Source organism: Dipteris shenzhenensis, chromosome 27 (assembly GCF_047967505.1).
Source record: "Dipteris shenzhenensis isolate YYH24624 ecotype China chromosome 27, Dip_SZ_1.0, whole genome shotgun sequence".
Lineage (NCBI taxonomy): Eukaryota > Viridiplantae > Streptophyta > Polypodiopsida > Gleicheniales > Dipteridaceae > Dipteris > Dipteris shenzhenensis.
The window spans coordinates 50725799-50752731 of record NC_141622.1 but is presented as its reverse complement, the minus strand read 5'-3'; the positions used below and the strand labels follow the sequence as shown (position 1 = coordinate 50752731).

At 44.3% G+C, this 26933-nt stretch overlaps 1 protein-coding gene across 1 annotated transcript in view; it reads left to right on the top strand.

Moving 5' to 3' along the window:
- LOC147884457 (DUF21 domain-containing protein At2g14520-like) overlaps positions 1 to 24783 on the top strand; it is a 57314-nt gene extending 32531 nt beyond the window's left edge. The window contains exons 6-12 of the mRNA XM_087398801.1: positions 6992 to 7131; positions 7259 to 7346; positions 7552 to 7625; positions 23240 to 23430; positions 23690 to 23910; positions 24331 to 24374; positions 24491 to 24783. Coding sequence (XP_087254927.1) covers positions 6992 to 7131; positions 7259 to 7346; positions 7552 to 7625; positions 23240 to 23430; positions 23690 to 23910; positions 24331 to 24374; positions 24491 to 24572 — 840 coding nt within the window. The 3' untranslated portion in view covers positions 24573 to 24783. The remainder of the gene's footprint in view (positions 1 to 6991; positions 7132 to 7258; positions 7347 to 7551; positions 7626 to 23239; positions 23431 to 23689; positions 23911 to 24330; positions 24375 to 24490) is intronic.
- Positions 24784 to 26933: the final 2150 nt, after the last annotated feature.

The window sequence follows — 26933 nt, the reverse complement described above, 5'->3', positions numbered from 1 at the left end:
CCCTCTTTCTTCACTACTTTTTAGGACTTGATTGGTAATTATATCACCTCATTTCTACATATTGCTTATGACTCTAGTGCTATGTACAGAGGGCTCATCCATCTTATCCTAAAAGGGAGGGGCAGAAATTTGGTTTCCCAATGGAGGCTTATCATTCTTTTGAGGTACTACGTATAAGATCTTGGCAAAGGCAATTAGCTTGTAGCTGCGGTCCCTCTTCCTGATCTTAGAGCATTTTAATGACATATTTTCCTTTTTGGAGGCTTTGGAGTCGGCCATGCATAGTGGGCTATAGTGGCACTCCTTTTTTATTTTTCAATCCCAATAGACATCTAAATAACCAATCTTCACTTCAAAAGGTCCCCACTTTCTTTTAAAACTTATGCCAATTCTTATTCACTACCTGCATAAAGAGGTCCAAAATTTGCAGCCATATCCATGTCCATACCCAATAACATATATTAAAAAGTCACACATAATGTGAACCATAAGTACATTGGAATTCTGCTGCTCAACTAAGTTCTCCAAAGAACTATTTAGTAAACTTATATCAGTTTCTCAAAAGTTTTTCAAAAACTACAACACAAAAACCCTGCAAAGGGCTACTCCATCAAAGCTCCATAAGACAGACGCTCTTGGGTCCCTTCAAATAGGACCAAGAGCTCCACCCAATTTGGTTCATTCCCTAGGTTGAAATCGATTGAAACTACCTATATGCGCGGAGGCGTACATAGGCTAGTGAGTGCTCGTGATACAATCTAGTCCTAACTATGGAAGACTTGGGGTCCCCAAATCTTCACTATTGTCGGGGATGGCTTGCATGTTGATGTAGTAGCGCGCTTTAGTCGGCTTCCGTTTATTGTTGTTGTGAACTGGACTCCATCGAGTGTTTCTAGCAGCACAGCTCCAATGGGATTCATTTTTTTGACTCTATAAGGTCCTTGACCTGGAAATTCGAGCTTTACTCTCGAAGTAGTTTGGGGTTCCTTAGATGGTACCTTACTATGTTTTGATTTTTCAAGTGCTTGAATTAGATGGGTTTCTCCTTGTACAAATCATCCCACTAGTCATGCTTATCAAAGGGGGTAATGAAGTGAGATTTCTGATTTTCAGATCAGTCTATCAGGGAGCCCTCTTGCTCCTTTTTTGTACTAATTCATGGGAGAATCGATGCGTATCTTTTTGAGATCTTAAGGCATATATTTTTGGGCTAATACTTCCCTCCAGATGACAATACTGTTTTTTGGATGCCACTCCCAAGACTCTCACCTCCAACAAGACTGCCTTGGATTTATTTCGTTTTGCAGCAAGTGCACATATTAGTTGGAAGAAATTCAAGTGCACATATTTATTTAAGTGAGGAGGATATCCCAAATTAGGGGGTTGATTTTGGTTTCACATGGATCCAAAGGGGTGTCTCTATCAAATGACTGTCAAGTCGGTGTGTGCATCTCTCCCTCACACTAGATCACTCCTATGTTGGAGAGCATCAGGATGGCTGAACTTGGCCTTACTTCTAAAGTGCTAATTGTCAACCAGGTATTGCCCGCCACAACCTGGTTAGTTTTCTTTTATTGGTGCCAGCCTAGGGACTGCATCACTCACGTCAAAGGGTTGATTATGTGTTTTTTATGGAGTGAGGTTCATGGTTCGCCAACCTGGTTGGTTTGCTTTTATTGGTGAGAGTCTAGGAACAACATCACTCAGCTCAAAAGGTTGATTATGAAATTTTTATGGAGTGAGCTTCATGGTTCAATAGATGCTAGAGCCAAGGTGGCTTGGGATACTTGATTCTCCCAATGCAAGAAGGAGGCCTTAATATCATTGATCCAAATCTACAGTGTTGTAGGGATTTGGTTTGCAAGATGGTGGACAAGAGATTGATGCCAAGACAGGAGCCTTGGAAATATTCACTTACTTGATGAAGTGGTTCTTGTAACCCCTCCTCAAATGGTTATTGGATGGACAATACTAGGTGGATCTTTATGACCCAAGTACTTGTATTGTTTCATTTGAACATTTCAATTGGAGTTAACTTGTGTTCACTTCTTGTTCTCGTGTTCACAACTCTTCTCCATTCTTGTTTCTACATGTAGTATCAGAGCATCTAGTTTTGTTCTTGGTTGCCCACATTCTGTTCCGTTTCAGCTCCCATAGATCGCATTCGACCCGGACAGCCCACATTTTGCTCTAGTTCAGTTCGGTGCCTCGTTTCATCGCTAGAAACACTCCAGCAGCTGTTTTTTGACTTTTTGAGGTCCAATTTCGACGTTTTTCGAAATTTCAGAGCTACCTACAAACAAATGAATCTGTCCTGCACCATTTCGGGCAGGGGAAAAATTTTGCAAAATTTTGTCCGTACACTTGTACGGACGTCCGTGCGGTTGTACAACTCTCCGCACGACTTGTTAGAAGGTGATTCTAAGTCCGTATGACTTGTCAGAAGGCGATTTTGAGCATTTTTCGGCGTTTTTGCTCAGATCTGGACTCTTTTCAGTTCCAGGATAGTTTCAGGAACTTCTCTTGTCCATATTGCAAGTGCATTGCAAGGTACATTGTTCATTTGCAGTGTTACACAGCTTGAGGCTGTTTTGGGCACTTATTTTTAGTGGGTACAGCTTCTACAGGGTGTTTGCAGCTCTTCCAGACTTGCATTTGGATTCCCATCGTGATGGGTGCAAGATTTGTGGCTGGAACAAGCCTTTTTGGCGCCTACGTAGCTTGCATTTATGAGTCTTGAGACTCATTGACAGCTACTTGCAGTTGGGATTGCATTCTAGCACGTGAAGTGCTTTAGAATATTGCAATTTGAAACAGTGCTTGGCTGATTTTTGGGGCAGAAGTACTTTGTATTTGGGCATTTGGGCCATTGTTTGGCATTGCATTGAGCCATTGTTTGGCTGGAACAAGCCTTTTTGGCGCCTACTTAGCTTGCATTCATGAGTCTTGAGACTCATTGACAGCTACTTGCAGTTGGGATTGCATTCTAGCACGTGAAGTGCTTCAGAATATTGCAATTTGAAACAGTGCTTGGCTGATTTTTGGGGCAGAAGTACTTTGTATTTGGGCATTTGGGCCATTGTTTGGCATTGCATTGAGCCATTGTTTGGCTGCAATTTAGCAGAAATTTTTGGGGCAGAAGTACAGTGCATTTTGTATCCCAGAAGGGGATTGGGCTTAGTGCAAGCAATTTTTGGGACAGACTTACTGCTATTTCAGAGTAGCCACTATCAGTATATGCCACTGAAGTGATTGCATAGAAGTCAGTTGCATAGAAGTCAGTTGCATTTCAGGTGCCCATTTGTTATATTTCTTTGTAGATTTGTTTGCAGTTATTCTTGAGCCAGCATCATGTCTCTTTCAGAGAATTTTGGGACCATGACTGAGGCCGACAAGTTGTTGGATGGAACGGAAACAAGGTTTTTCCTCAAGTCAGGAACAAAGTAGACATCATGGATATACTTTTCTTTCCTGAATCTAGAAGGATGGGAACGTCTCCCACTCTTGTGATGTCCTGAGTGGCATCATTGGCACAAGTAACCTGTCTGCCATGAACAGGTTTGATTTCTTCAAACCACTCTTTCCTGTGAGTCATGTGCTTTGATGCACCACTATCTAGATACCAAGTATCTATGGCAGCAAATGAAGAATCCCTAGATGAAGCAAGAGAAGCATCATGTGCAACTAAATCCCCCCCTAGCACCAAACCTGTCCTGAAATGCAGTAAACACATAATCCTTTCCCTCTTGTGCAAAGTTTGCATTAGATGGTGAAGCATTGGCATTTTCAGCTGGTACCACATAATTACTACTTGTGCCTTGCCTCTTTTTCTCATTGGCAATCCTTTTATGGCACTCTGCAATGTAATGACCAGGCTTCTTGCAATAATTGCATTTGCCTTTCTTCACCTTCACACCTTTATCTGCATTCCCTGCATTGGTGTTTGCATTACCCTCTTTCTTGGGCTGATAAGTATGGCAAGTGCTTGCTCACTCGAACGGGCTAAATTGGAAGAGTCTGCATTTCTTCCTGTAAGAGCAAGCCAACTAACTCCTCAAAACTAGGTGGGGCAGCCCTGAGCATAATAGTCAAGGAAGTAACAAATGTATCATATGAGGGTGCCAGACTATTGAGGGTGATAGAGATCAATTTCTTGTCTTCTATATCCTCATCAATAGCTGCGAGCTCATCCCGAATGTCAGTAATCTTTGCAATATGAGCTGAAATAGTTTGACCTTTCTGCATGGACAAGTCATTGAGCTTTTTATTCAAAGCAATGCTTCTTGCTTCATTCTTCATATTCCACATACTTTTCACTCTATCCCAAGCTGCCTTTGAAGTCTTGCAAGAATTGCTAGTGGACTTAATGTGTGTCTTCATAGACAATGCAATCAAAGACAACGCTTGGGCATCCTTGCGATTAAACCTCTTCAGATCCTCCATGGGAGTGGTAGTAGAAGACTGAGTGGTAGTGCTAGAAGTGGATGATGCACTCGTGCTAGATCCAGCAGGTCTAGCCTCATCACCATTCACAATGTCCCATAAGCCCTTTCCAGCCAAGATATTCTTGAGTGTAAATGACCACAAAGCATAGATTGGGCCATGCTCATGATCAGCACATGCTTGTGGAATTCCAGGACGATCAATGCAGGATCGAGGATCCAAGGAAATGGTATGAAATTGTGGCTACAGGGTCTTATAAGGCCAGCATGGGTCTTTACAAGCTTGATGCTGAGCTCTATAATCAGCATGCTATGGCTGTCTCTTCTTCTACTCTAGGTGATTTATGGCATGCCAGGTTTGGTCATGCACATCACAGAGCTTTGGCATATTTGCATAATCATAATGTGGTTGAAGGATTGCCAAATTACAGCAGCTCGCTCAAGAGGTGTGTGAAGCTTGTGCTCTTGGAAAGTTGCATCGCCTACCGTTCCAAAAGGATGGTCTAGGTTCAGTAAGAGCACAAAGGGTCTTGCAGATTGTGCATAGTGATGTTTGTGGACTAATGAATGTCACAACCCATAGAGGGTATTGGTATTTTGTCACATTCATTGATGATTACTCTAGGTTCACTTGGCTCTTTCTCATGAAAAGCAAATCTGAAGTGTTCTATTGGTTTAAGGAGTTCAAAGAATTGGCTAAGAACCAAACCAATTCTAGAATTGGAACACTTAATTCTGACAATGGGGGTGAGTAAACTTCACATGCTTTTGAGGATACCTAAAAGAGCATGGGATAAGGCATCACAAAACAGCCTCAACATAATCCGATTGCAGAAAGGAAGAACAGGACTCTCATGGAGATGACACGGTGTATGCTAAAATTTATAAGAATGTCAAAGGCATTTTGGGGTGCGGTGGGTTCAGATGGGAAAGAATCCCTGCTTCCTGTGTGGGCTCTTGGAAGCCTTATTATTGGACTAGGTCCTTACAGATGAGAGACAACATGCTCAAGTTAGATGGATGGGGGCTTCTTCAGGTGATAGGTCTCTGATGAGATACAAATGGAGATGACTTGGTCGTTGATGTGCACTTTGGGGGCAGGCTATCTAATTCCATGGATGAGGATATCCTTGTGGATGCATGTTTTGAGCTGGTCAAGTATGCGCTCACATGGAGCACTGTTTCTTTTGGCTAGTGGTCTTTTAGAGGGTTTGGCTTTATGGGGGTGCTCCCCCCATGGCCAGTGTTTGGACAAACTGTGTACGCATTTTGATGGTCATTTGGTTGAGTATGTGCGGTCTTCCATGACTTCTTCTACCAAGTTCCTCATTGTAATGAGTTCCTCTTCTTTGCGACAGACAAGTAGGGGATGCAGGAGAGTGAAAGGCAAGACACAAAGATATGTATTCCGAAATGAGCCACCAACTACAAACACCAAAGGGTCTTGATATTATAGAAAACCCTATCCCTAGTCCTAGATAGTCACAAATTAGTTGACTATTCTATATTGCCATGCACCATTGTAAATGTTTCCTTCAAATAATCACTGAATGTATATTTTGGAGCATACTACTAAAATCATATGTGGTATTTGGATTCTAAACCAAACACGAAAGGATCCTCATGCAGATCTCTCAACGTGTTTTGATGAAATACCATTACATGGTAACCTTGGCTAAAAATATCAAATTGGTTCTTTCTACAACAACAAGATTAAGAAGATCCTAAAGTATTGTTTGGCAAGTCCATTATTATATTGGACGACAAGATGAGGGTGATGAAATATATCCACCGGTGTTTTAATTGCTTGTGTAGCTTTATCCTATAGAGTTCTTCCTCGTGGTCCTGTTGACTGAACGGTGGGTTTCACCAACTGGAATCCGAGGAAGAATGACGGTCTCCAACTTGAGGGTAAACAGGGATGTAATAAAGGAAAAGAGGAGAAAACAAGATTAGGCAAAAGAGTACAGAGAACTAGAAGAAGAGAGGTGATAAATATCAAGCACAAACATAGAAATGCAGCCAAAATCAAATGGGTGAGTATATACCGACAAATAGGTCAGATGAAGAGGAATAAATATCAATAGAACAAAGGTACACTACCAAATCAGCACGAGCTATGATTCTATGCAGCCAAAATCAAATGGGTGAGTATATACTGACAAATAGGTCAGATGAGGAGGAATAAATATCGATAGGAACAAAGGTACACTACCAAATCAGCATGAGCTATGAGAAACAAACACGTCGGGACAAATGAAAAGAAAGAAAATAAAGGCACAAATAGAAGAAATTCATTAGGCATGAACAAGTAAAACGAACTACAAATGGTAAAAAGAGACGGGGCTTGCTAGGATGAGGAATTTCTTAAACCAACCCTTCTTTTAGTTCACCAACTTTGGTGCCACTTTTCTGGTTGAACAATTAACGACAGTTAGGCACAGCCAAACTCTAAATTTTTACTTATCCACATTTTAACTTACCGGGATTTTCTTTTTTCATTTGAAGACAAAATTAAAGAGAGTTAATCTTCAAAGTTGGTATTGCAGGCTGGAATTGGTGGGGAGCTCACACATGATGAAACAACAATAATTGCTGGAGCTTTGGAGCTGACAGAGAAAACTGCAGTTGATGCAATGACTCCTATTTCCTCTACATTTTCAATCGATATAAATGCAGTATTGAACAAGTATATTGAAACTTTTGTTCTTGTGCTCCTTAGATTGGTTTATTCATGGCTCCATTTGTGTTATACAGTTAAACTCACTCTGTCTTTTTTACAACAATAATGAGGAATATATTATTGCTATCTTCAGGGAAGTACTAAATACAATGCTGGAAATGGGACATAGCAGGATACCTGTCTATGCTGGACAGCCAAAAAATATAATAGGGGTTATTTTGGTGAGCTATAATGCATCTCTTCAATTAATTTTTTGTTCTCACACATGTAAAATGTAAGCTTGGTTGGAGAGGAGTGGGTCCCTGAAAATATACATTTTGAACAAAAAGTTCTTCTTACAATCAAATCTCTTATGAGGTAATTACTAACAAAACATGTCCGACAAAGCTGAAACAGTATGATAGCTAAATATGAGTTTTTTTCCAGGTGAAAAACTTGGTCGGGATTCAACCGGCAGATGGGCTTTCTATTAGAGATCTTAAAATTCGGAGAATTTTAAGGTGATCTTTTGATTTTGCTAAGCATTTTCATTGCGAGAATGACGTTCTTAATGTCTTAAACAAACAGTTGGTCTAGGATTCAAAAATTTAGACTGTTGAAATGATGGACGTTAGTAGAATCTTTCACCATGTCCAGTCTTCCTTTGGTCTAAAGAGAAACAATATAGATGAAACATAGTGTGTATGCGCGCATGTGTGTGGCTATGCACCTTTTGGTGAATTACTTCTTCTATTGCTGATACAAGAATGAGGTCTTTTATTTCTTCAGAAAGCAGCTCATCCAGGACTCAGAAATTGGGATGGAAACTGTTAGAAACCTTCAACGTGGTTTGAGTCTTCACCTTGGCGAGTAGTGATATAAATGCAAAAGTGTGTATCCATGCACATGAGTGGGTATGTGAGTGTGTGACTATGTGAGCATCCTTTGTGCATGCACACACGAGAAAGATAGGAGGAGGTGGGGATAGAGGGCGGGCGTGGGAGTGGTCCATGTGAATATGAGAAGGAAAGAAATAAAATTTGTTAATGTCCATCCACATTTGGGGATCATGTCTAGAATATCAATGCATAGGTATACTGCACTGTCTCTGCAGTTGTGTTCCAATTAGAGCATAGCATGACCTCGGATGGATCCGTGATAGAAAGTCCTTAGAGAGACCTTTGGTAATATATAGAAATGTACATAATTGATTGTCTTGATGTGTTGTCAAGGATTTAGCTATCAAGGTCTTTGATGATCGAGGTTTGAGATGACTGGAAGGTTTTGAGGCCTCCATGCACATTAGTATGGGTTAGTTCATTAATTGTGCTCTTAGGTAGGGGCGGGTGAGGTTAAATGCCAATGAATTAGTGAGGACCTGGAAGGACCTTATTGATTAAAGGCATGGGGAGGAAAACTAAAGATTTAGCAAGCAACTAATTATAGCAATGAGCCTTCTTGGGATTTGGGGCATCTGGTGCCCAAAATTTGGATAATGGAAAAATTGCAAATAATGTGGGATGTAGAGGAAAGGCAATTCAAGCTAATCCATCTTAAGTGTAAGATGCTAGATGATTTGGTTGGAAGGAGATTATGGCTTTGACGCTTGTAGGTTTTCTATAGAGTGAGGCCATATTGCTGTCGTAAGTCTCAATGTGGAGTTGTGTTGATCGTGATAGTTGGGGAATGGTCCCTCGCTCCAAGATGTTGTTGGGCAGGAGCGTTGTTTGGCCGTTTTGCCTTTCGCTTGAGATCTCCCTTCATGCTTTGATTGGGGCTCCCGGAGTCGCCTTTGGTGACAATGGAATCTAGGGGTTCAACAATCGCCCCGACTTTGATTCGAGCCGCATCCTTGGGGCTCTTATCTGCGGCACCTATTGGTGGAAGCGTTCTATGGTTTGGCTCACCATTGAAGGATTGACGGTTCGCTGCACTCACATAGCATTCAGAAAATCTAATCATCCTCGACGCAAGAGAGTTTCACCATTTTGGAGTAAATGTGTCTTTGTATCTCTAGGCCACTGATCCTTCCATGATCCATCTTCACCAACTTTGCAATCATCGACTTTAGGGTATGCCATAAAGAGAGTCTATGGTTTGCTGCCGCTGTTCAAATTTCGATCGCCCTATTGCTCTTGCTTTTGATGGTGCGCCATGCCCACTAGCATGAACAACCTTTGATCTATCGTTCGGATTTTAAATGGCAAAGGCTTCAACTTGAGCTTTTTTTGGACGTTGTCCGATATTATGTTCATGCCCGACCCTCCATCAATCACCATGTCCTCCGCACATGATTATGAACCTTGACTTAGATCACATGTAACTCATCGTCCCAGATCACGTTTTTGGTCATTTGGATTGTCGGTTCGAGTGGTGTGGCTGTGGGTCATTGGTCTAGCACTAGACTCTAGAAGAACTTCGTGCAGTGGGGAGCAAGTTCCATTAGTTGGTCGATGGTTATCGTGAGATGAAGCTCTTTGAACTCGTCTCACGTCCCAATCGATCGTTATCCACTTCATCGAGTGATTGTGTTCTTTTCCTTCTTTCAAGGGTTTGCTACCCTCTGTTGGTATTTCGTCCTTCAGTCGCTCCTTTGGTTGTTCGACCCAAATTTGCTGCTACTTCGATGCGTGGTTCTTTTTGCTCTACTTCTTGGTTGATCTTCATTGTTGTCTTCTTTTCCTCCCTCCATTGGAAGTGGGCTTGTTTGGTTTTTGGCTGTTCGGTCCTTGTGATCTTATGACAACCTTCGGTGATTACCACCCCTACATGGGGTGCGCGGTCATCATTGTCACATGCTTTTTCTAGCATGTTGCGAGCTGCTTATACATTGGCTTTTGTGGTGCCCTTCCTACCAGCACGCCGTACTATTTGTCTTTGTTCATTCACCTTGATAGGCTTCTTTGGCTCTTGTGCCACTTGATGGACTTTGGGAGCCAGTTTGCTTTTGTTGTACCAGCTATCTTGGGTGTGGTGGCCCGAACTTGCAAATGTTGCAAAAACTGTTCTGACCGACACTCATTCGTTGTGTGGCCATATCCCTTCTCTAGGTTTCTGCATCTCTTTGAGCAGCTTCTTGACCATCTCCTTTTCGATCTTGGTGTTCTTTTTTACCACCATTTGGTCTTCTTCGTCTTCATCGCTCTCTGCTTCTCAGATAGGCGGCTTCTTTCTCCTTCGAGGTTTTGTGTTCCCTTTTCTAACGCATTCACTTTGTCGAGCAATTCATCATATGTCCTCATCGGGTACGTTTCTCCATGTTGCGCAGGTCAGGTTCCAGTGTTAGGTCACTCATCAACTAAAACCTCAAAGTTGTTTCGTCTTGCACGTTAATGAGCTGATTTGTAAGCATCCTCATCCTTGCTGCGAAATCATACACATTTTTACCGTTTGATTGGCGGAGATGGTTGAGCTTCAGCAATACATCCTCCTTGCTGAATCCATGCTGGAACCCTTTTCAAGAACGCAGCCTTCAAGTCGGCAGGGTTGCCACATGGCTGTCCATGGTTGGAGAGGGCCAGACTATACAGAGAATCGAACGGAAATACAGGGCGATGAGATGGCGATGAGATGGTGCTGATGTCAGCATAGGTACGGACTGTACGGAACAGTTGTATAGCCTGTTTGGAGCAATTCCAGTGGCTGGTAGAGGCCTGGCAGGAGGTGGAATCAGCAAGGCAGGAAGACACCTCAGATTGCAGCAATTTGGGGCCCAAGGCAAGGGGCTGACAGGTTGGCTGATGTGGGCCTGGCTGGGCTGGGTCCCCATTAGACATCACCTGAGCGGCCTTTAGAGAGCAGCAAGGAGCAGCAAACCAGCAACTTTTGGGCCTACATCCAGGAGGAGAGAAGTGGGCTAGAGGGCTGCAGAGAAGCTGCCCACCTAGGCTGACTACCAGGGTAGGATCACTAGATAGAGAGTCTACATAAGCTCAGAGGAGCACGTAGGCTTAGAGATCTAGAAGGGCCAAGGTGATAGTAGCACAGATTTTGGTAAGGCCTTAGGACCATAGTTTGGTGGGACTGAGGCCCTCTTGTTTATTATATCCATTTTTGGATATGGTTGTGAAGTACACAGAAGTAAAGAAGTTTGATTCCGTAGTGAAACACTTTTGCGAGTAGTTCTTGGGGACTCTCTATTCATCTTCCGCTGGCGGGATACCCTCTGTAGGGATTTCATTTCTAACATGATATCAGAGCCTTGATGGGAGTTCATGGGAAGTGGAGATTGAAGGCAAGGACCTTGCTCAAGGACGACCTTGATTGATTGCTAGGGGGAATCGACTTTGACGTCTGAAGGATTCTACCCAGATGGGAGGGTCAGGTTCAGGCAGGTGTCCGCAGGATTGTTCCCAGGAGGGAGGTTCAAGTTCAGGCAGGTGTACGACACTACCCTTTTCAGTTCATTGTCATGGCCAACAAATATCAGATCCTTAACTTTGGGGACACGGGCAAGCTCGATGGGACCAATTACCCATTGTGGAAAATGAAGTTCGGAGCCACTTAGTAACCGAGGGAGTCATGGGAGATTGTGACGGGGGAGAGTTGATGCCTCAAGCCACCGTGACTACTCTAGCCACATCAACTATAGCAGCAATGCTGCACCAGCAGACCCTATCCTAGTGAGAGGATGGTAGATCCGTGACGCAAAGGTGGCTATCATTGTGGGTACCATGGCGGATGTGGTGGTTCCTCACATCCTGACGACGAACACTTCCTTCGAGGCATGGACCACCTTGAGGGGTATGTATGAGCTCAACAACAAGGTGAGGACCTCGGACCTTGAGATAGAGCTATATGGCATGAGCATGGATGAAGGAATCAGTTCAGGATCACATCACCAAGATGAAGGTGGTGCAGAATCAGTTGGCGACAGTTGGTCAAAGGACGAGCTCGACCGAGATGGCAAGGCTACTGTTGGGAATGCTCCCCTGGAGCTATAGTAGTTTTATGACTACGATGATTGCAAGGCAAAGGACGGCGCTAGTGACTTTCGAGGAGCTGGTTCCACTGTTGCTGCAACAACTACCTTGGGAAAAGAAGTATGATGGAATGGATGATAAAGCCCTAGTAGCTCAAGACAGGAGCAAAGGCAAGGGCAAGGGTAAGCCTGGCAAAGGCAAGGCCAAGAAGTATGACGATGGAGCAGACTCTTCAGATGTAGAGAACAAGAAGAAGAGGAACAAAGAAAGAAATGCTTGTATTGTGATGAGCCAGGGCATTTTGCGAAGGACTGCAGAAAGAAAAAGGCTGATAAGAAGAAGGGAGTCAGCTCAAACCCGGTGTTACTGTTACGACGTCTTTCTCTTTGGCCCTGCATGGGCAGTTATGATGTAGTGGAGTGTTTTTTTCTCAGACAGTTTTGTAGTTCCCCCTACTTGGTGGCTATTTTATGTGGTAGTGTAAACCTCATAGGGGGGTGTTTGAAGCATTTCTAAGGTTCAAGAGTGGTAGGAACTTTGTGACATTTGGCAAGCTGGTATGTTTGTCTCCCCGGTTGGTTCATGGGCAGCTTGGCTCCCATGAGATTCACAGTAGCAGTGTAGCCTTTGGGCAGCTGATGCAGCCACCTGATTGGAAACTGTTCACAGTGATTGGCTCCTGGTGCTGGTTGAAGGTGACTTTTGGCAGGAGACTGTGCTGGCTTTCCTTTACTCGATGTAGCCATCCCTCGGATGGTGGAGCAGCCTCTACATCGCCTATTTAGCTAGCAGATATTTGTGAGCATGGTGTTGCTGGCATCCAGTTACTTTGCAGCAAGTCTTTGAGTATTTAGTCAGTCTGTGTGGTGTCTCTGTCAGCGTGTGTGGCAGAATGCAGTTCTTTTCTAGAGCCTTTGTGGCCAGGATATCTTTCTTTCTCGGTGTCTTGTAATACTGCAAAAGCCTTGTGGATGAGCAGTAAGTCGTATATTTCAAGCAGTCTTTTTTTGGCTTTCTACACAGTCGTGTTTTATATTGCATGTGTCATAGTATGTGAGAGTTTAGGATCGGGTTTAAGGGCTGAAGCATAATGCATATTCCAGCCTTGAAAGCATGGAGACATTATGGTGCAGGGTTTTATGTCGATGCCAATCATGATACTCTAAAATAAATTTGCAAGCAACCTGATCTAAGTGGCTGCCAAGCTAGGTGCGGAAAACTCGTGCAGGAATTCCATATAGAGATTTAGTACCTAAGAGGTGGGAAAACCTCATGCAGGAATTCCATAGCACCTAAGAGGGAAGGATAATAAAGTTGCTGATGCGTTTGTCACCATTATGCATAATATGAGTTTCACAGTCGTAGAAAGCGTTCTAATGACTGAAGTTAGGGAAACTAAAAAAGGACGAGTATGTCCAAAGCCTTTGGCCTAAGGCTATTGTGATAGAACCCAGGGTTATAGATGATTTCGCATACACATGTAAGGTATATACCATAGAGGATGGTATGCGAAAAGAAATGGCAAGGTAATAGTACCTACTCGGTATGATCTCTAGTAGAAATCATCCATCAGTGCCATTGTAGCCCATGTAAAGATTAATGAAAGGACTCAATCTAGGAAGCAGCTAATTATAGCAATGGGCCTTCTAGGGATTTGGGGCACCTGGTATGCCCGATTTGGATAATGAAAAGATTGCGAATAACGTGAGATGCAGAGGGAAGGCAATGCAATCGGATTTGTCTTAAGCATGAGGTACCTGATGATTTTGCTGGGAGGAGATTATGGCTCGGACGCATGTAGGTTTCCTATAGAGTGAATCAATGTAGTGTAACTGAATCATCACAAACAAATGCCTATCCGTATGAGAGCCAAAAACACGAAAAAGAAAAGGAGGGAGGTCCCCATCAGTGGGCTAGCCGATCAGCTGATCAGAACCCTATGTATACTATCTTGGGGACCAACTCCGTTGGTTGGCTAAGGATAGAAGGGAGAGAGAGGCACATGTGCACATGTATGATCTATCTCTCCCTTCTTGTGGCTACGATTTGAGATGGCATTTGTGATCTCTCCCTCTCTCTTATATTTATTAGGCACATGCAAATTAGGGTTTGCCCAGGGAGAGGCACATATGCACGTTATGTGACACACAAGAGATGAGTCGGAGGAGCACTCCATTTTCAGATGCCCAGTATACTATGAGATACAAGGACACTTCTATTGCCTCTTCAGAGATAGGTCTGGGATACTGTCCCGCTTTCTTTCCTTTTCAGACCAAAGATGCTTAACCGCCTTCATTCACGAGGCAATTAGACGCCGCGAGCATCTACTACGATCACGGAGACAGGAATAGACCTCCTTGATAGACTCTTCTCAGAGCTCGATCACTGATTTCTTCTAGCCAGACCATGCGGACTCCCACACCACGAGGCCCCATCATGATCATGACACAGAGCCAGTGACACAACAGCTCAGATAGAGGGTTGATGCACAGATTACACTTGGGGATATTCCTTCCCTATTCAGAGTTGGGGCTCCACCAACAGGGGTTACTGTAGCCCTTATCAGACGTAGAGCCACGACCAGGAGACGACACAGGACCACGTCGGGAGCCAGCCACCAGCACTCTATCTTTGACTTTATGCCCTCACTACCTCGTCCCCCTTGACGCTCTGATGATGATGATGAGGATGAGGATGTTAGTGTTGTGTAGACGATCATCATTCTGACATGACTATGTAGTACTCAGCATTTATGATTTTGCATTCTGCATTGGAGTTGATGCTCGTTTAGTAGCTCCACCCATACAGCTTGTTGTATCAGGTTTTTCTCAGTCTCGTAGGACCCATTGGTCTTTCGAAGACTTTAATAAACTCTCTCTCTCTCTCTCTCTCTTCTTATGGCTTTGATGCTTTAATTTCAGATGCCATAAGGAGATGACCCTTGCCTACAGTTCAACCCACCACAGCTCTAGTGCATCAAACATTAAGAACACACAATGCACCCTTTGGAAATCATTATGTGTTGCACTGCCAAGTGTAAAGAGGTCCTGTGTAAGGTCATGGCCTGAGCCCACAGCGCAACGGAGAGCTGAGTCATATATCATGGAGGATGTCCAAGATGGCTAAGTATTCCATATGTCTCCATTGTTCTTAGTCCTAGGCCCTTCTACCCTAGGCTAATTGTCTTGCCATCTAGGGACTCCCCTTGCAACCACATGGTTAGCTAGGATGTGATGTACTTCCCCTCAAGACATTGTATCTCATTAAAAATGGAGCCGGGAAATCTTCTCTTTCCATTGGCATTCTCTCATAAGTTGGACTTCAAAATGTACCCTGAGCAGCATAGGAGTTGGGAGCTGCTGCTCCTCCCCGACCTGTGCTGCTCCCCTCCCTCTCCTCAGCCGTACGGCCCTCCCTCTCTTCTCCGCCTACCCTCCTCTCCCTCTCGACTCAGCTTCTCCCCTCTGCCAGCCCTCTCCTCTCCCTCCCGTACCCCTTCAGCCTCTCCTCTCAGCCCTGCTGCCCTCCTCTCACCTCTCTGCCTACCCCCTCCTCTCCGCCCTCACTCCCTAGCCCCTCCGCCTACCCCTAGCCTCTCTGCCCTTTCTCCCTAGCCCCTCTGCCTACCCCCTAGCCTCTCCGCCCTCTCTCTATAGCCCTCCCTCCCTCTCCGCGTACCCTCTACACCCTCTCTTCTCCCCGCCCTCACTCCCTAGCCCCTCCGCCTACCCCCTTCCCTCTCCACCTATCCCCTAGCCTCTCCGCCTTCTCTCCCTAGCCCTCCCTCCTTCTCCGCCTACCCTCTACTCTCCCTTCCCTCTCCGCCCTACCCTCCTAACTCCCTCTCCCTCTCCCTAGGCTGCCTCCTCCTCCCCCCTGTCGCCCCCTCTCCGCCTCTCTCCCCCCCTGAGCCCCCTCCGTCCTACTCTTCCTTCTTCCTCTTTCTATCCTCCCTCCTCCTCATCCTAGCCCTTCCTAGCAGCATTATTTTGGTCGGATGGAGCCATTTGTGTTTGAGTCGGCCTTCACACCTTGATTGATGATGGCCCAGCCTTCAGCCAATCCTCGCCCGCTTCCACCGGCCGCGAAAACCATCACTTTTTCAAAAGACGAGTTGCAGCAGCTCAAAAAACATATAGAGCAGGAGAGCTTGACATCGCTCTTTGCTCGCATCCATGGGTTCCATCCTTCCAGGTTATAGGCCAGGGACTAGCGCTGCTCTACCTGGAGACCTTGCAGGGCACCTCACAAATGTTCGTCTGCTTGGGCGAGGTTTCTTCTAGGTTGTTTTTGACTCCTCGGAGGTAGCACGTACAGTGCTTCAGGCTAGCCCGTTAGCACTGAGCTCCAGGAGGATTTTTTTGATCCCTTTTTCATTGGGATTTGATCCTGTCGAGGAGGATAGCTGGACAATGTCACTCTTCATCAGATTTCCCGGCCTTCCTCAGGTGTACCATCGACTTCTACATTCCATTGGAGCCGCCTTTGGGGTGGTTACTGAGATCCCCCCTCTTCCTGAGATGCCTTTTTCAGCAGCAAAGGCAATCAGGTCCGATGGGTTACCGCGTGTTAGGGTCATTGTCTCTGACCCTAATATCTCGGATGACCAAATTATGCTACAATGTCCAGATGGCTCCTTCTTCAGACAGAGAGTCGAGATTGCAGGGAGACAGGATCAATGTAGGATTTGCAGCACTCTTGGGCACTTTGCCAGAGATTGCCCAAGGAAAAAGAAAAGACCTAAAAGATCCAAGGATTCGCCTCATAGCTTCACCCGACCTAGACCCTTCCTCACGACCAGCTCCTACCGCTTCATGCCTTGGTAGACCTTCGACTTCACAGCCAGGACCGCCAGCCTCTCGTCTTGGTTTTTCTACAGCATGGACAGGACAGTCAGCACGTCGTGTTTCGGTCATCCCCCATTGGGTGCCTGTCAGAGTTGGGGAGCTAGTTCCACCTCAGGCTACCATTGATGGAGTCACGGATCCGTCTCTTTAGACAGGAGACATTTCCATGTGCATATAAGACTGCTCCTGCCCCTTCACATGTTCATGTGCAGGAGCGCTCACCTAGGGAGAAACTTTCGCCAGAGACCCGTGCCTTACTTGAGAACAATGCCAAATTAGTGGCCAAGGTCATGCAACACCATGCTGAGTTATTACAGCACTCCCCTTCTTCTCTTGCACGGCTGTTTACACCTGACAGAGGTAAGGGGTTTATTGGTTCCACTCCTCCTTCCGCAGGGCTCCTTTGCACTCCTGCGCTAGAGTTACTTCGCAGGAATTCATTTTCAGTTTTGGCAGACTCGACTGAGTTTGAGACAGAGGAGGAGTTTGTACCCTCTACGCTTGGGGAGCACATCTTTCAGACATCTGTGGACAGAGTTTTTCCCTCAGCAGGTGTGTGTGTGCGATCCCCAGTTGACTTCCCTCCTCTTGATAGGAGGAACTTTTTGCAGGAGAGGGCTTTCTCTACTACCAGGTCGGGTAGGATATTCCATCCGGCCTCCTCCTCTCGCAGATGAGGATTGTCAGTTGGAGCTCGTCTCCCTCTACTGCCAACCTCATGGAGGAATCGAGATCCAACCATGGCAACCTCTGTCTCCCTAATGTGCAGTCCCCATATGATCTAACTCGGTGTAGATATGTGATGGTCTAAAAGGCTGCATCTAACTGGAGTGGAGAAGCACCAAACTCGGCCTGAATGATGTGATGTGGTACAGATGGTTTCCCCCGGATCATCCGTGAGAGCATGAGGATCTGCAGGTGATCCACCCGTGTCCACTCTATCTCTGACATGTCAGGTCCCCAACAAGGGCTGCCATACATACCAGCTGGTCGGACCAAGGAGTCGAAGAGAAGAGCCTTGGTCTGAGGGTCCTGAAAGTGGGAGTGGAAGCACTGTCTCTCTAGCCGAGCCAGTGAGGCGTATCCCCTACTCAGTGTGGCCTGCATCGCTAGTCTCATTGTGAAGATCAGGCAGGAGAAGATGACCCCCAAGTAAGTGTATGAGGATACGATCTCAACTGGTGCAGTGGCAGGGATGCTTAGCACGATGATGCCCTAGAGAGAGTAGCGTGGGATGCCTTCCTTTTTCAGTACAGTGGTAGGGATGCTTGGCGCGATGATGCCCTAGAGAGGGCAGTGTGGGATGCCTTCCTTTTTCAGTACAGTGGTAGGGATGCTTGGCACGATGATGCTTTTCACACTCAGTCACATTCTCTCCTGTTTTATTGGTTGAACAGGAGATTGGAAATGCCTATACATGCACTGATTGATAAATTTTATGTGGATGATTGGGCTCTTGACAGAGGTGGTACTATTTGCATTGCAGTTGGGGTGTCTACTTCGGATCATTTTCCAGTGGTTTTGATGATATTAGATCCTCATGTGAGGGGCCGCTCTGCCAGTGTTAAGATTCCAGATTCCTTTTATGCAGAGGAGGGCCTTACAGAGACAGTGTTGAGGACCTGGGTATCTCATATGCAGGATGGGCAGCTTTCTCCTTCAAACTTAGCCGCAGCCGTCTCTGATATTAGTGACTTTTATTTTTCAGTTGCTCGTATAAGGAGGGGTGAGATCCTCAGGCATGAGATAGGTATCCGCCAGCGGTTGGCTACCTCGTATAAGGAGGAGCAGTTGGCTACTCTCCAAAGGGAGGAGCAAAAGAGGCCTACAGATGCTTGGATTCAGGAGTGCCTTGCTGCAGCAAGGGCTCAGCAGGAGTCACTTTTAGATCAGAGAGCAAAGTATGCTTTTCATGCCAGAGAGTCATTTTGGACTTAGACGGAAGGTAGGGTCAACAAGCAGTTCTTCTCAACTCTTGGCTCTAGACATAATAGGGAGAGCGTCTCACAGCTTGTTGACTCAGGCGGAGTTCTTCAGACACATCTAGATGCCGTCTTGCAGGTTGCTACCGATTTCTATGCCTCCCTTCTTACAGCAGATCCTGACACTCAGGCCACAGATGATGCTAGAGTGGTTATTTGGCGACACTTACTTGGGTTGGAGACATGGAATATGAGTGTCTCACTTGATGCACCCTTCACCAATGTAGAGTTCAGGACTGTCCTCTCTGCCCTTCACAAGGGCAAGTGTCCTGGTTCAGATGGACTTAACCCCTAATTTTTTATTACTTTTTGGGATCAGATTGGGGATCATATTACCTCGGCCCTGCAGGGTGTATGGGACTTGGGTGAGATGCCAAACTCACTTACGGAGGGCCTCATTCATTTGATTCCGAAAGGGGGTTGCAAGAATTTAGTGTCTCAGTGGAGACCGAAGTCTCAATGGAGACCGATTACCTTGTTGGGTACCTTGTATAAAATCCTAGCTAAAGCTATCAGCCTTCATCTGCAGCCCTTTCTTCCAAATCTTATCCATGATACGCAGACGGGTTTTGCATGACGGGAGCATCTTTGATAACATCTTCTCATTTTGGGAGGCTTCGGATTAGGCCATGCATAATGGCCACAGGCTGAACATTCTACTCTTGGACTTTGAGAAAGCTTATGACAGGGTTGACTGGGGCTTTCTGGAGGGCACACTTACTCGCTTCAGTTTCTCAGATGCATGGATCTGAGGGGTGTCAACCCTCTACAGATCAGCCCACAGCCAGGTTCTTATTGGAGTCAGGGGGGACAGATTTGAGATTACCAGATCAGTCCGTCAGGGTTGTCCCTTAGCCCTCTTTTTATTCCTTTTTGTGGCTGAGGCTATGAGCTATTACATTAGAGCTCAAGCTGGGATTGTAGGGCTCAAGCTTTCTCTAAGGCAGGACTCCGTAGATGATACGGCTATTTTTTTGGATGCCACTCCACAGACACTAACTTCATTCAGGACGATTTGTTTTGCATTGCGACAGGTGCACACATTCATTGGAACAAATCCAATGGCTTTTGGATCAGTGATGAGGACACTCCAGACTGGGGGAATGACATAGGGTTCACTTAGATTCAGAGGGGAGTCTCCGTCAGATATTCGGGATGCCAGGTTGGGGTGGGCATCTCTCCGGCACAGCAGTTCACTCCCGTGTTGGAGAGTATCAGGAGGAAACTCATCTTTTGGAGTTCAGCGAGACTTGACCTTGCATCCAGAGTTGTGGTTGTGAACTAGGTATTATTGGCCACTGCCTGGTTCGTTTGCTCATGTTGGTGCAGATCTAGGGGTTGTATCGCTCAGCTCATGAGACCTATTAGGAACTTCCTATGGAGCGGTTTAGATGGCACCTCAGATGTTGTAGCTAGGGTGGCTTGGGAGACCCTCATTCTTCCCACAGGAGGAGTTTTCAATATTATTGAACCGACCTTGTAATATATGGCCTTGCTTTGCAAGTTCGTAGTACATGGATTGATGCGTGGATAGGAGCCTTGGAAAGATTTTTTCTTACGTAGCATTCAGTCTTGTACCCCTTCTCATGGGGGAGATTGGATGGACAGCAGCAGATGGATCTTTACTTCAGCCCATCTCAAATCTCCCCCTTCCCCTCTGATGGCTGCTATTTTGAAAGCTTGGGGCTGCTTCAAAAACACTTTTCGCAGAGTTCCACCCACCTCTCGTGAAGAAATTCACAGGCAACCAGTCATGTGGAATGACTCGATTTTGGATGACCATGGCAGGTCACTTGGAGTTTCACATTATATGTAGTGGTCTAGATGGGAGAGGGGACCTGCTTCTATAGTAGGCACTTGGCAGGCCTTTATGAGACTTCCAGAGGATTAAAGACTTTTAGCAATTGGCCACTCTCAGAGGGAGTGCACTCAGGATATAGCAGATACAGGCAGCCATTCCGCCAGAGTGGATTGACACAAATGACATGCCGATCACAGAGTCCACTTGGTGGGGAGCGTTTTCAGGGACGGGCATTCCGTTACAGATTATTGCACTGCAGGATGCACATGAGGATACCCTAGTCTTTGATGTTCAGTCGAGAGGCAGACTTATTAGGTCTTCTGATGATATTCTTTTGGAGGTTGCATTTCAGCCTGTCAGGATTGCATGTTTCATGGAGTGGGGCAGGGACTCACAGTGGTATCTTGACCCTAATCCTATTCTCCTTGCGATGGGGTCTTGGAGACTCTGGCTATATGGTAGTTCCCCTATTAGGTTCTTGCAGTGGGACCCAGGGGAGTGGGAATGGATTGATGAGGGGCACTGAGAGAAGAGCTTCCCCTTCTTTCGCTACACAGTTAGAAATGCCTGGAGGTTTCAACTTAGTAGTAGAGGTTGGAGGCCCTCCAGAGCACTCCATTGGGATAGTTTTTAGATTTTCGCAGTTGTGCGGAAAAACTTCTGGCGTAGGCTCTCGAAATCCCTCAGGAATAGAAAGATCACTCTTTTCTTTTGGCTTTCTATTCATGGAGGGATTGCAGTGAACCTGTGGAGATCCAGGTTCGGACCCTACATGTCCTCGTTGTCACATTGCAGTTGAGTCAATACAACATTGCTTTTGGGAGTGCAGACAGGTGAGGACGATCTGGAAAGGTGTTGCTAGGATTTTCAGTATCTTTCATACATCACCTTTCTATATGACCTAGGGTTTAGTGGCTTGGTTATCTCTTACTGGCCCTCAGGTGTTTTTCGAGGAACATGATCTAGATCCAGCTCTCATTGTACGACAACACTCAGTGGAGTCTTGTTCCCTCCAGGATGTTCCCTTCACTCCTTTCAGAGCTCCTCATGCCTCAGTAGACACGTCTTGGGAGATTCTGGCTAGCATTGCAGCTTGGCATATTTGGAGAGTTAGGTGTACAGAGATGATGGAGGGTATCTAGGTTCTCACCCTTCCCAGGTTGTGGCCAATATTTGGACCGACATAGTACACACTCTGATGGCCATATGGGCGAGCATGCAAGGATCCTCCAGAGCAGCCACTGCTGGGAGAGTTACTTTCTTTAGAGTTTGGAGAGGATCTCCTTTCTTCTTTGAGTCTCCCTCGGGGTTGAGATGGCATTTTCAGCCTCCTTCTTGGTTTTTTATTAGCTCATTTTGAGCTGTTTTTTCCTCATGCATTGCATGATGTACTCCCGCATTTGAGCTTGCTCTTGCAATTTTCATCCATACTTAATGAAGTAATTTTCTTGAAAAAAAAAAAAGTACCCTGAGACGCTTCACAATTCCACTATATTAATTTTCTAGCTTGGCCACGAACTCCTCCTTTCTCAGAAAACCTATTTTGGTTTTGAGCACCTCTATTTCCAATGGTGAAAGGGTGGTTTCTGTGTGTCCATGTGTGTATGTTGGTGCCTTTTCTCTTTGTCTTTTACTTTTTTTGTTTTTTTGGGGGGGTTAAGTATTGCCTGTATTCTCACATGAACTTTGTCTCTTTTCTCATGAAGAAAGCTACCCAAATTTTCTGTGCTTCTCAGGGTTACAGATAAAATGCCTCTGTATGCTATATTGAATGAGTTTCACATTGGACAGTCATATGGCTGTAGTTGTGAAGTACAGTAAAGAAAAAGAGGAAGCACTAAACCATAATCAACATAAGCCACTAGGAAGAAAGCTCAGCAGAATTAAAATTCTGCTAAGAGTGCCCAGTTTAGATCCAAATCAAGGTGAATTACTCCTGTATTTAAATTGTTGCAAGTTTCTTAATGTACTTGGCTATACGAAATACTGCTATGTGCATGTGGGCTCACAGACCGCCCCACAACAAAAAGAAAAATTGTGTCCAAGATGGCTAAGTATTCCATATGGTATTCATTGTTCTTAGTCCTAGGTCCTCCCATCCTAGACTAATTGTCTCCCATCTAGGGACCTTGCACTAATACTACCTCCATGCAACCCATGGCTAGTTAGGGATGTGACATACTTCTCCTCAAGGCATTTATCTCATTGGAAATGGAGCCAGGAAACCTTCTCTTTCAATTGGCATTCTCTCGTAAGTTGGACTTCGAAATGTACTCTGAGACCCTTCACAACTCCACTATATCTAAAATATTTAATTTGTTTTTCTAGCTTTGGCCACCAAGTCTGTCTCTATATCATTTCCTTCTTTCTCAGAAAACCTGTTTGGTTATTTCCAATGGGGAAAGGGTGGTTTCTGTGCACGCATGTGTAAGTCTGTTGGTGCCGCCTTCTCTTTTTCTTTTTCTGTTTTTCCCTTCTTTTTTTCTTTTTTTTTTGGGGGGGGGGGGGGTGTTACTGTGTCCTCACATGGACTTTGTCTCTTTTCTCATGAAGAAAGCTACCCAATTTTTTTTTGCTTCTCAGGGTTCCAGATAAAATGCCTCTGTATGATATATTGAATGAGTTTCAGAATGGACAAAGTCATATGGCCGTAGTTGTGAAGTACAGTAAAGAAAAAGAGGAAGCACTAAACCACAATCGACATAAGACACTTGGAAGAAAGCTCAGCAGTAAAAAAAATATGTGCAGAGTGCCAAGTTTAGATCCACATCAAGGTGAATCAATCCTGTCTCTTTTAATTGTTGGAAGTTTCATATGAACTTTTCAAGCAATGTGGTTCACCTGTACAAAATACTGCTTTGTGCACACATCATGCAGGCACGTGCGCGCCCACACCAAAAAAGAAAAAGTAGAATGTAACACACCCACACCCACACCCATCCTGTAGTGCACTCAAGGGCGTACATGAAGTAGAATGAGACAAGTCTCTTCATGTCCTGCAGTATGATTGTTTAACTTTGGAATTCTGTGCAGATATTGGCTCACGAGATATGGCTATCCAGATTCCTGAAACTGATGCTACACAAAGCATAGTGAACAATACAGGATTGAAACAGAAATTGCAATCCCAAAGGACAAAGAAGTGGGATTCGAGGGATTTTGTCAAATTAGATGATATGCCTTTTTTAGAGTTTCCTGATGAAGAGGTTATGGGCATTATCACAATGGAAGATGTTATTGAGGAGCTTTTGCAGGTCAGATTTATCCTTGCGATTCAATTCGTATTCTGAGTACATGCTAAGTTCCCTTGCAATTTTCTACATGTCCTTGCTATTACTTGCATCAAGGTGTAGACAGTGCTATTTGCCAGTTGATGTCCTGATATAGTTAATTTCAACATCGTCACAATTCTTGTAGCTTTTAAAACTAAAATTTATGAAATTCCTACATATTATGTATTGTTTACTGGCTCAAGAGCTGGGGTTTAAGCCCTGCCAGGACGATATGACTTCTCATAATTTTCAGCAATTTCTCTTGATATTGTGCAAGGCTTAAGCTGGCAACTATACGATATTCTATCACTAAACAATATCAGATATTTTAATAATAATTGGTTCCATGCTTGACGGATTGATAGTTTGGTTCAATAATTGCAACCATCTTTGTGTTTACAGGAGGAGATATTGGATGAAACCGATTTACGGATTGAAACTCTGAGGTAAGTTGAAACCTTTGATTCTTTGTCAAACTAGCACAGTTTCCTATATTTTTTTCACGTGGCATGGCTGGAGCTTTAGAATCACCCCTTTTTGTGTTTTCCTTCGAGTTTTTCAGGCTTAAAGCTGCTTTGTCCAAGAATGTGCAAAATTTACCAAATCCACCAATGCATACAGTTCGGGGACCAGAGGAGCCATGAGACAGACTTTCACCATACATGATCAATCAACCCTAGTTTTGCATATGTGTGATCTCACTGCTCAGGCTCTTATCCTGTCGACTATATTACACAAAAAATATGTAGAAACAATAGGTGGCTTTGAGCAAGAGCTCACCCTGTGCTGCTCTCCTGCTGTTCCCAAGCGATGCTCACCTTCCCCCTCTCAAACTACACACACACGCGCGCGCGCACACACACATGTCCTTTACCCCTTGTGTCTTTTAAAGCAGTTGTGCTTATGACTATCACTTACATGGTTAGGCCAGGCTTTCCATTGTTGGCTAGCCTCAGCACCAGCTCTCTGTTAATGGTGCCTGTTCTTGGCTGGCTTCAAACACCTGTATGACCATGGTTCATGTCCCTGCTGGCTATATCACTAAGCCTGGAAGACAACATTACAGGCGCCCTAACCTATAACATGCTTATTCTGTCAATTCTACCTTGATATTCTAGTTACGACAACCCCTTGCACTGGCAGACGCTTGGTGAAGCAATTTTGGCATATAATTCATTGATATCTTTCCATCATTTTAATAGTCGGGAAGCCTACAGAAGTGGCTGGTTTTCCCTCCCAACTGCACACATGGATATTCTTGTGTGTTCTTTTATCTTCAGTGCTTTTCTAATAACCACTGCATCTCATTGCAAAAACGAACGACATTTCTGGAGTGAGGAAAAAAGGCTCATATGGTTGCTCACTATTGAGTTGAGGTTGATTGATATTTGTGGGATTTAATGATCTACCAGTGAGTCGTTGACAATTATCACAGGTATCTTCATATATTTTTAGGACATGCTACTAGCAAATATAGGCAAAGGAAACACTAGCATTGGGGTATAGTATTCTTTGTGCCATTGCTAAAAGTATAGGATGACTCTGACATAACAAAACAAGTCAAAGGAAACACTAGGATTTTGGCTTAGTATTCCTTGCACAATTGCAAAAAGACGAGGACCACTGCTGACATTGTGAAATGTTGTTTCACCTTCTCTCTCTCTCTCTCTCTCTCTCTCTCTCTAGGCATGCGTGCGTGCGTGCATGTGTGTGTGTGAGAGAGAGAGAGAGAGAGAGAGAGAGACCATAGGCTAAATCTTGCCTTCTTTAAATGCTCACTTCTATCATGTCTGTCAGTCTTTCGCCTCCAATGAGATGCAAAGTAGAAAAAATTTTACTTGCTAACTGCAATTGCTTGTTGATATGCCAACGCCATGAGACAACTCAAACTATGCAAAGTAGAGTCTTGTCACATTTTGTAGAATTATTTTGAACACCATAGGATGGGTAATCTTTCCATAAGTAGAGAAATCAAATAAGATTTTTTCTATGAAAGAATATAATTTATTCATTGAAAATTTACTAGTATCGAATGTTGTTAAGGCAAGTTGGTTATTGTTGGAAAGAGAGTATGGATGTGGATTGGCAAGTTGCATGGTCTTCATTATTGTGAATACTTCACCCTTGTGGATCCTTCACCCCTTTTAACCTTGTTTAGACTATTAAATGAGCAAGATATATCCTAAAGACCAAGGAGATATATTGAATCACAGTGAATCCTCATAGTTGTCTTTGAAGCTACTAGGGACAAAGCAATAAGGTTATGGTGTGGGCTGAAGCCGAATCATCACTCTCTTAAAGTGAGATTATAAGATTAAAGTTTACCTAATTGATTTTTTGCCTTTGTTGTATTGAGTCTCTGTCTCTTCCGAATGGAATCTGAGGTATACTAAAACCATGATCTAATGTTTTGCAAGGCAATGGCGTAATATTCACTTTAGATGGGCTTGATGACAAAGTTGAAAGTTGTAACAAGGAACCTTTCTCTATTTTCCAAATGGAATTTGAGGTATACTAAAATCAGAATCTAATGTTTTGCAAGGCAATGGGGGCTAATATTGATTTTAGATGGGCTTGATGATAAAGTTGAAAGTTATAACATTGATGAAATAAAAAATGCCAAACCCTTGAATGATGTTTAAAGTCATTTTGTTGATCTAATTTTGCAATAAGTGAATGGGCCTAAACTTGCTTAGGTAGTCAAGTTGTTGGCAATTATCATAGGTATCTTCATATGATTTTAGGACATGTTACTAGACAACTAGATCCGCGGTAGGTAGACAGTGAGGCGTAATTGCAAGCACTACGAAAGTTTCTTGTTGATGGTTGTAATTTACGTTTTTCCATATCAAACGTTCTTCGTACGTCAAAACGTCTCTCGATAATCAATTGCCTCATCATTAGGACATTTGTATGCGTATCATATCGCCAGGTGCAAGCATATAAGTTATTTTTTTGCATTTCTCAAACTAATCGATACACATTCTAGGCGAAAGGAATATCGC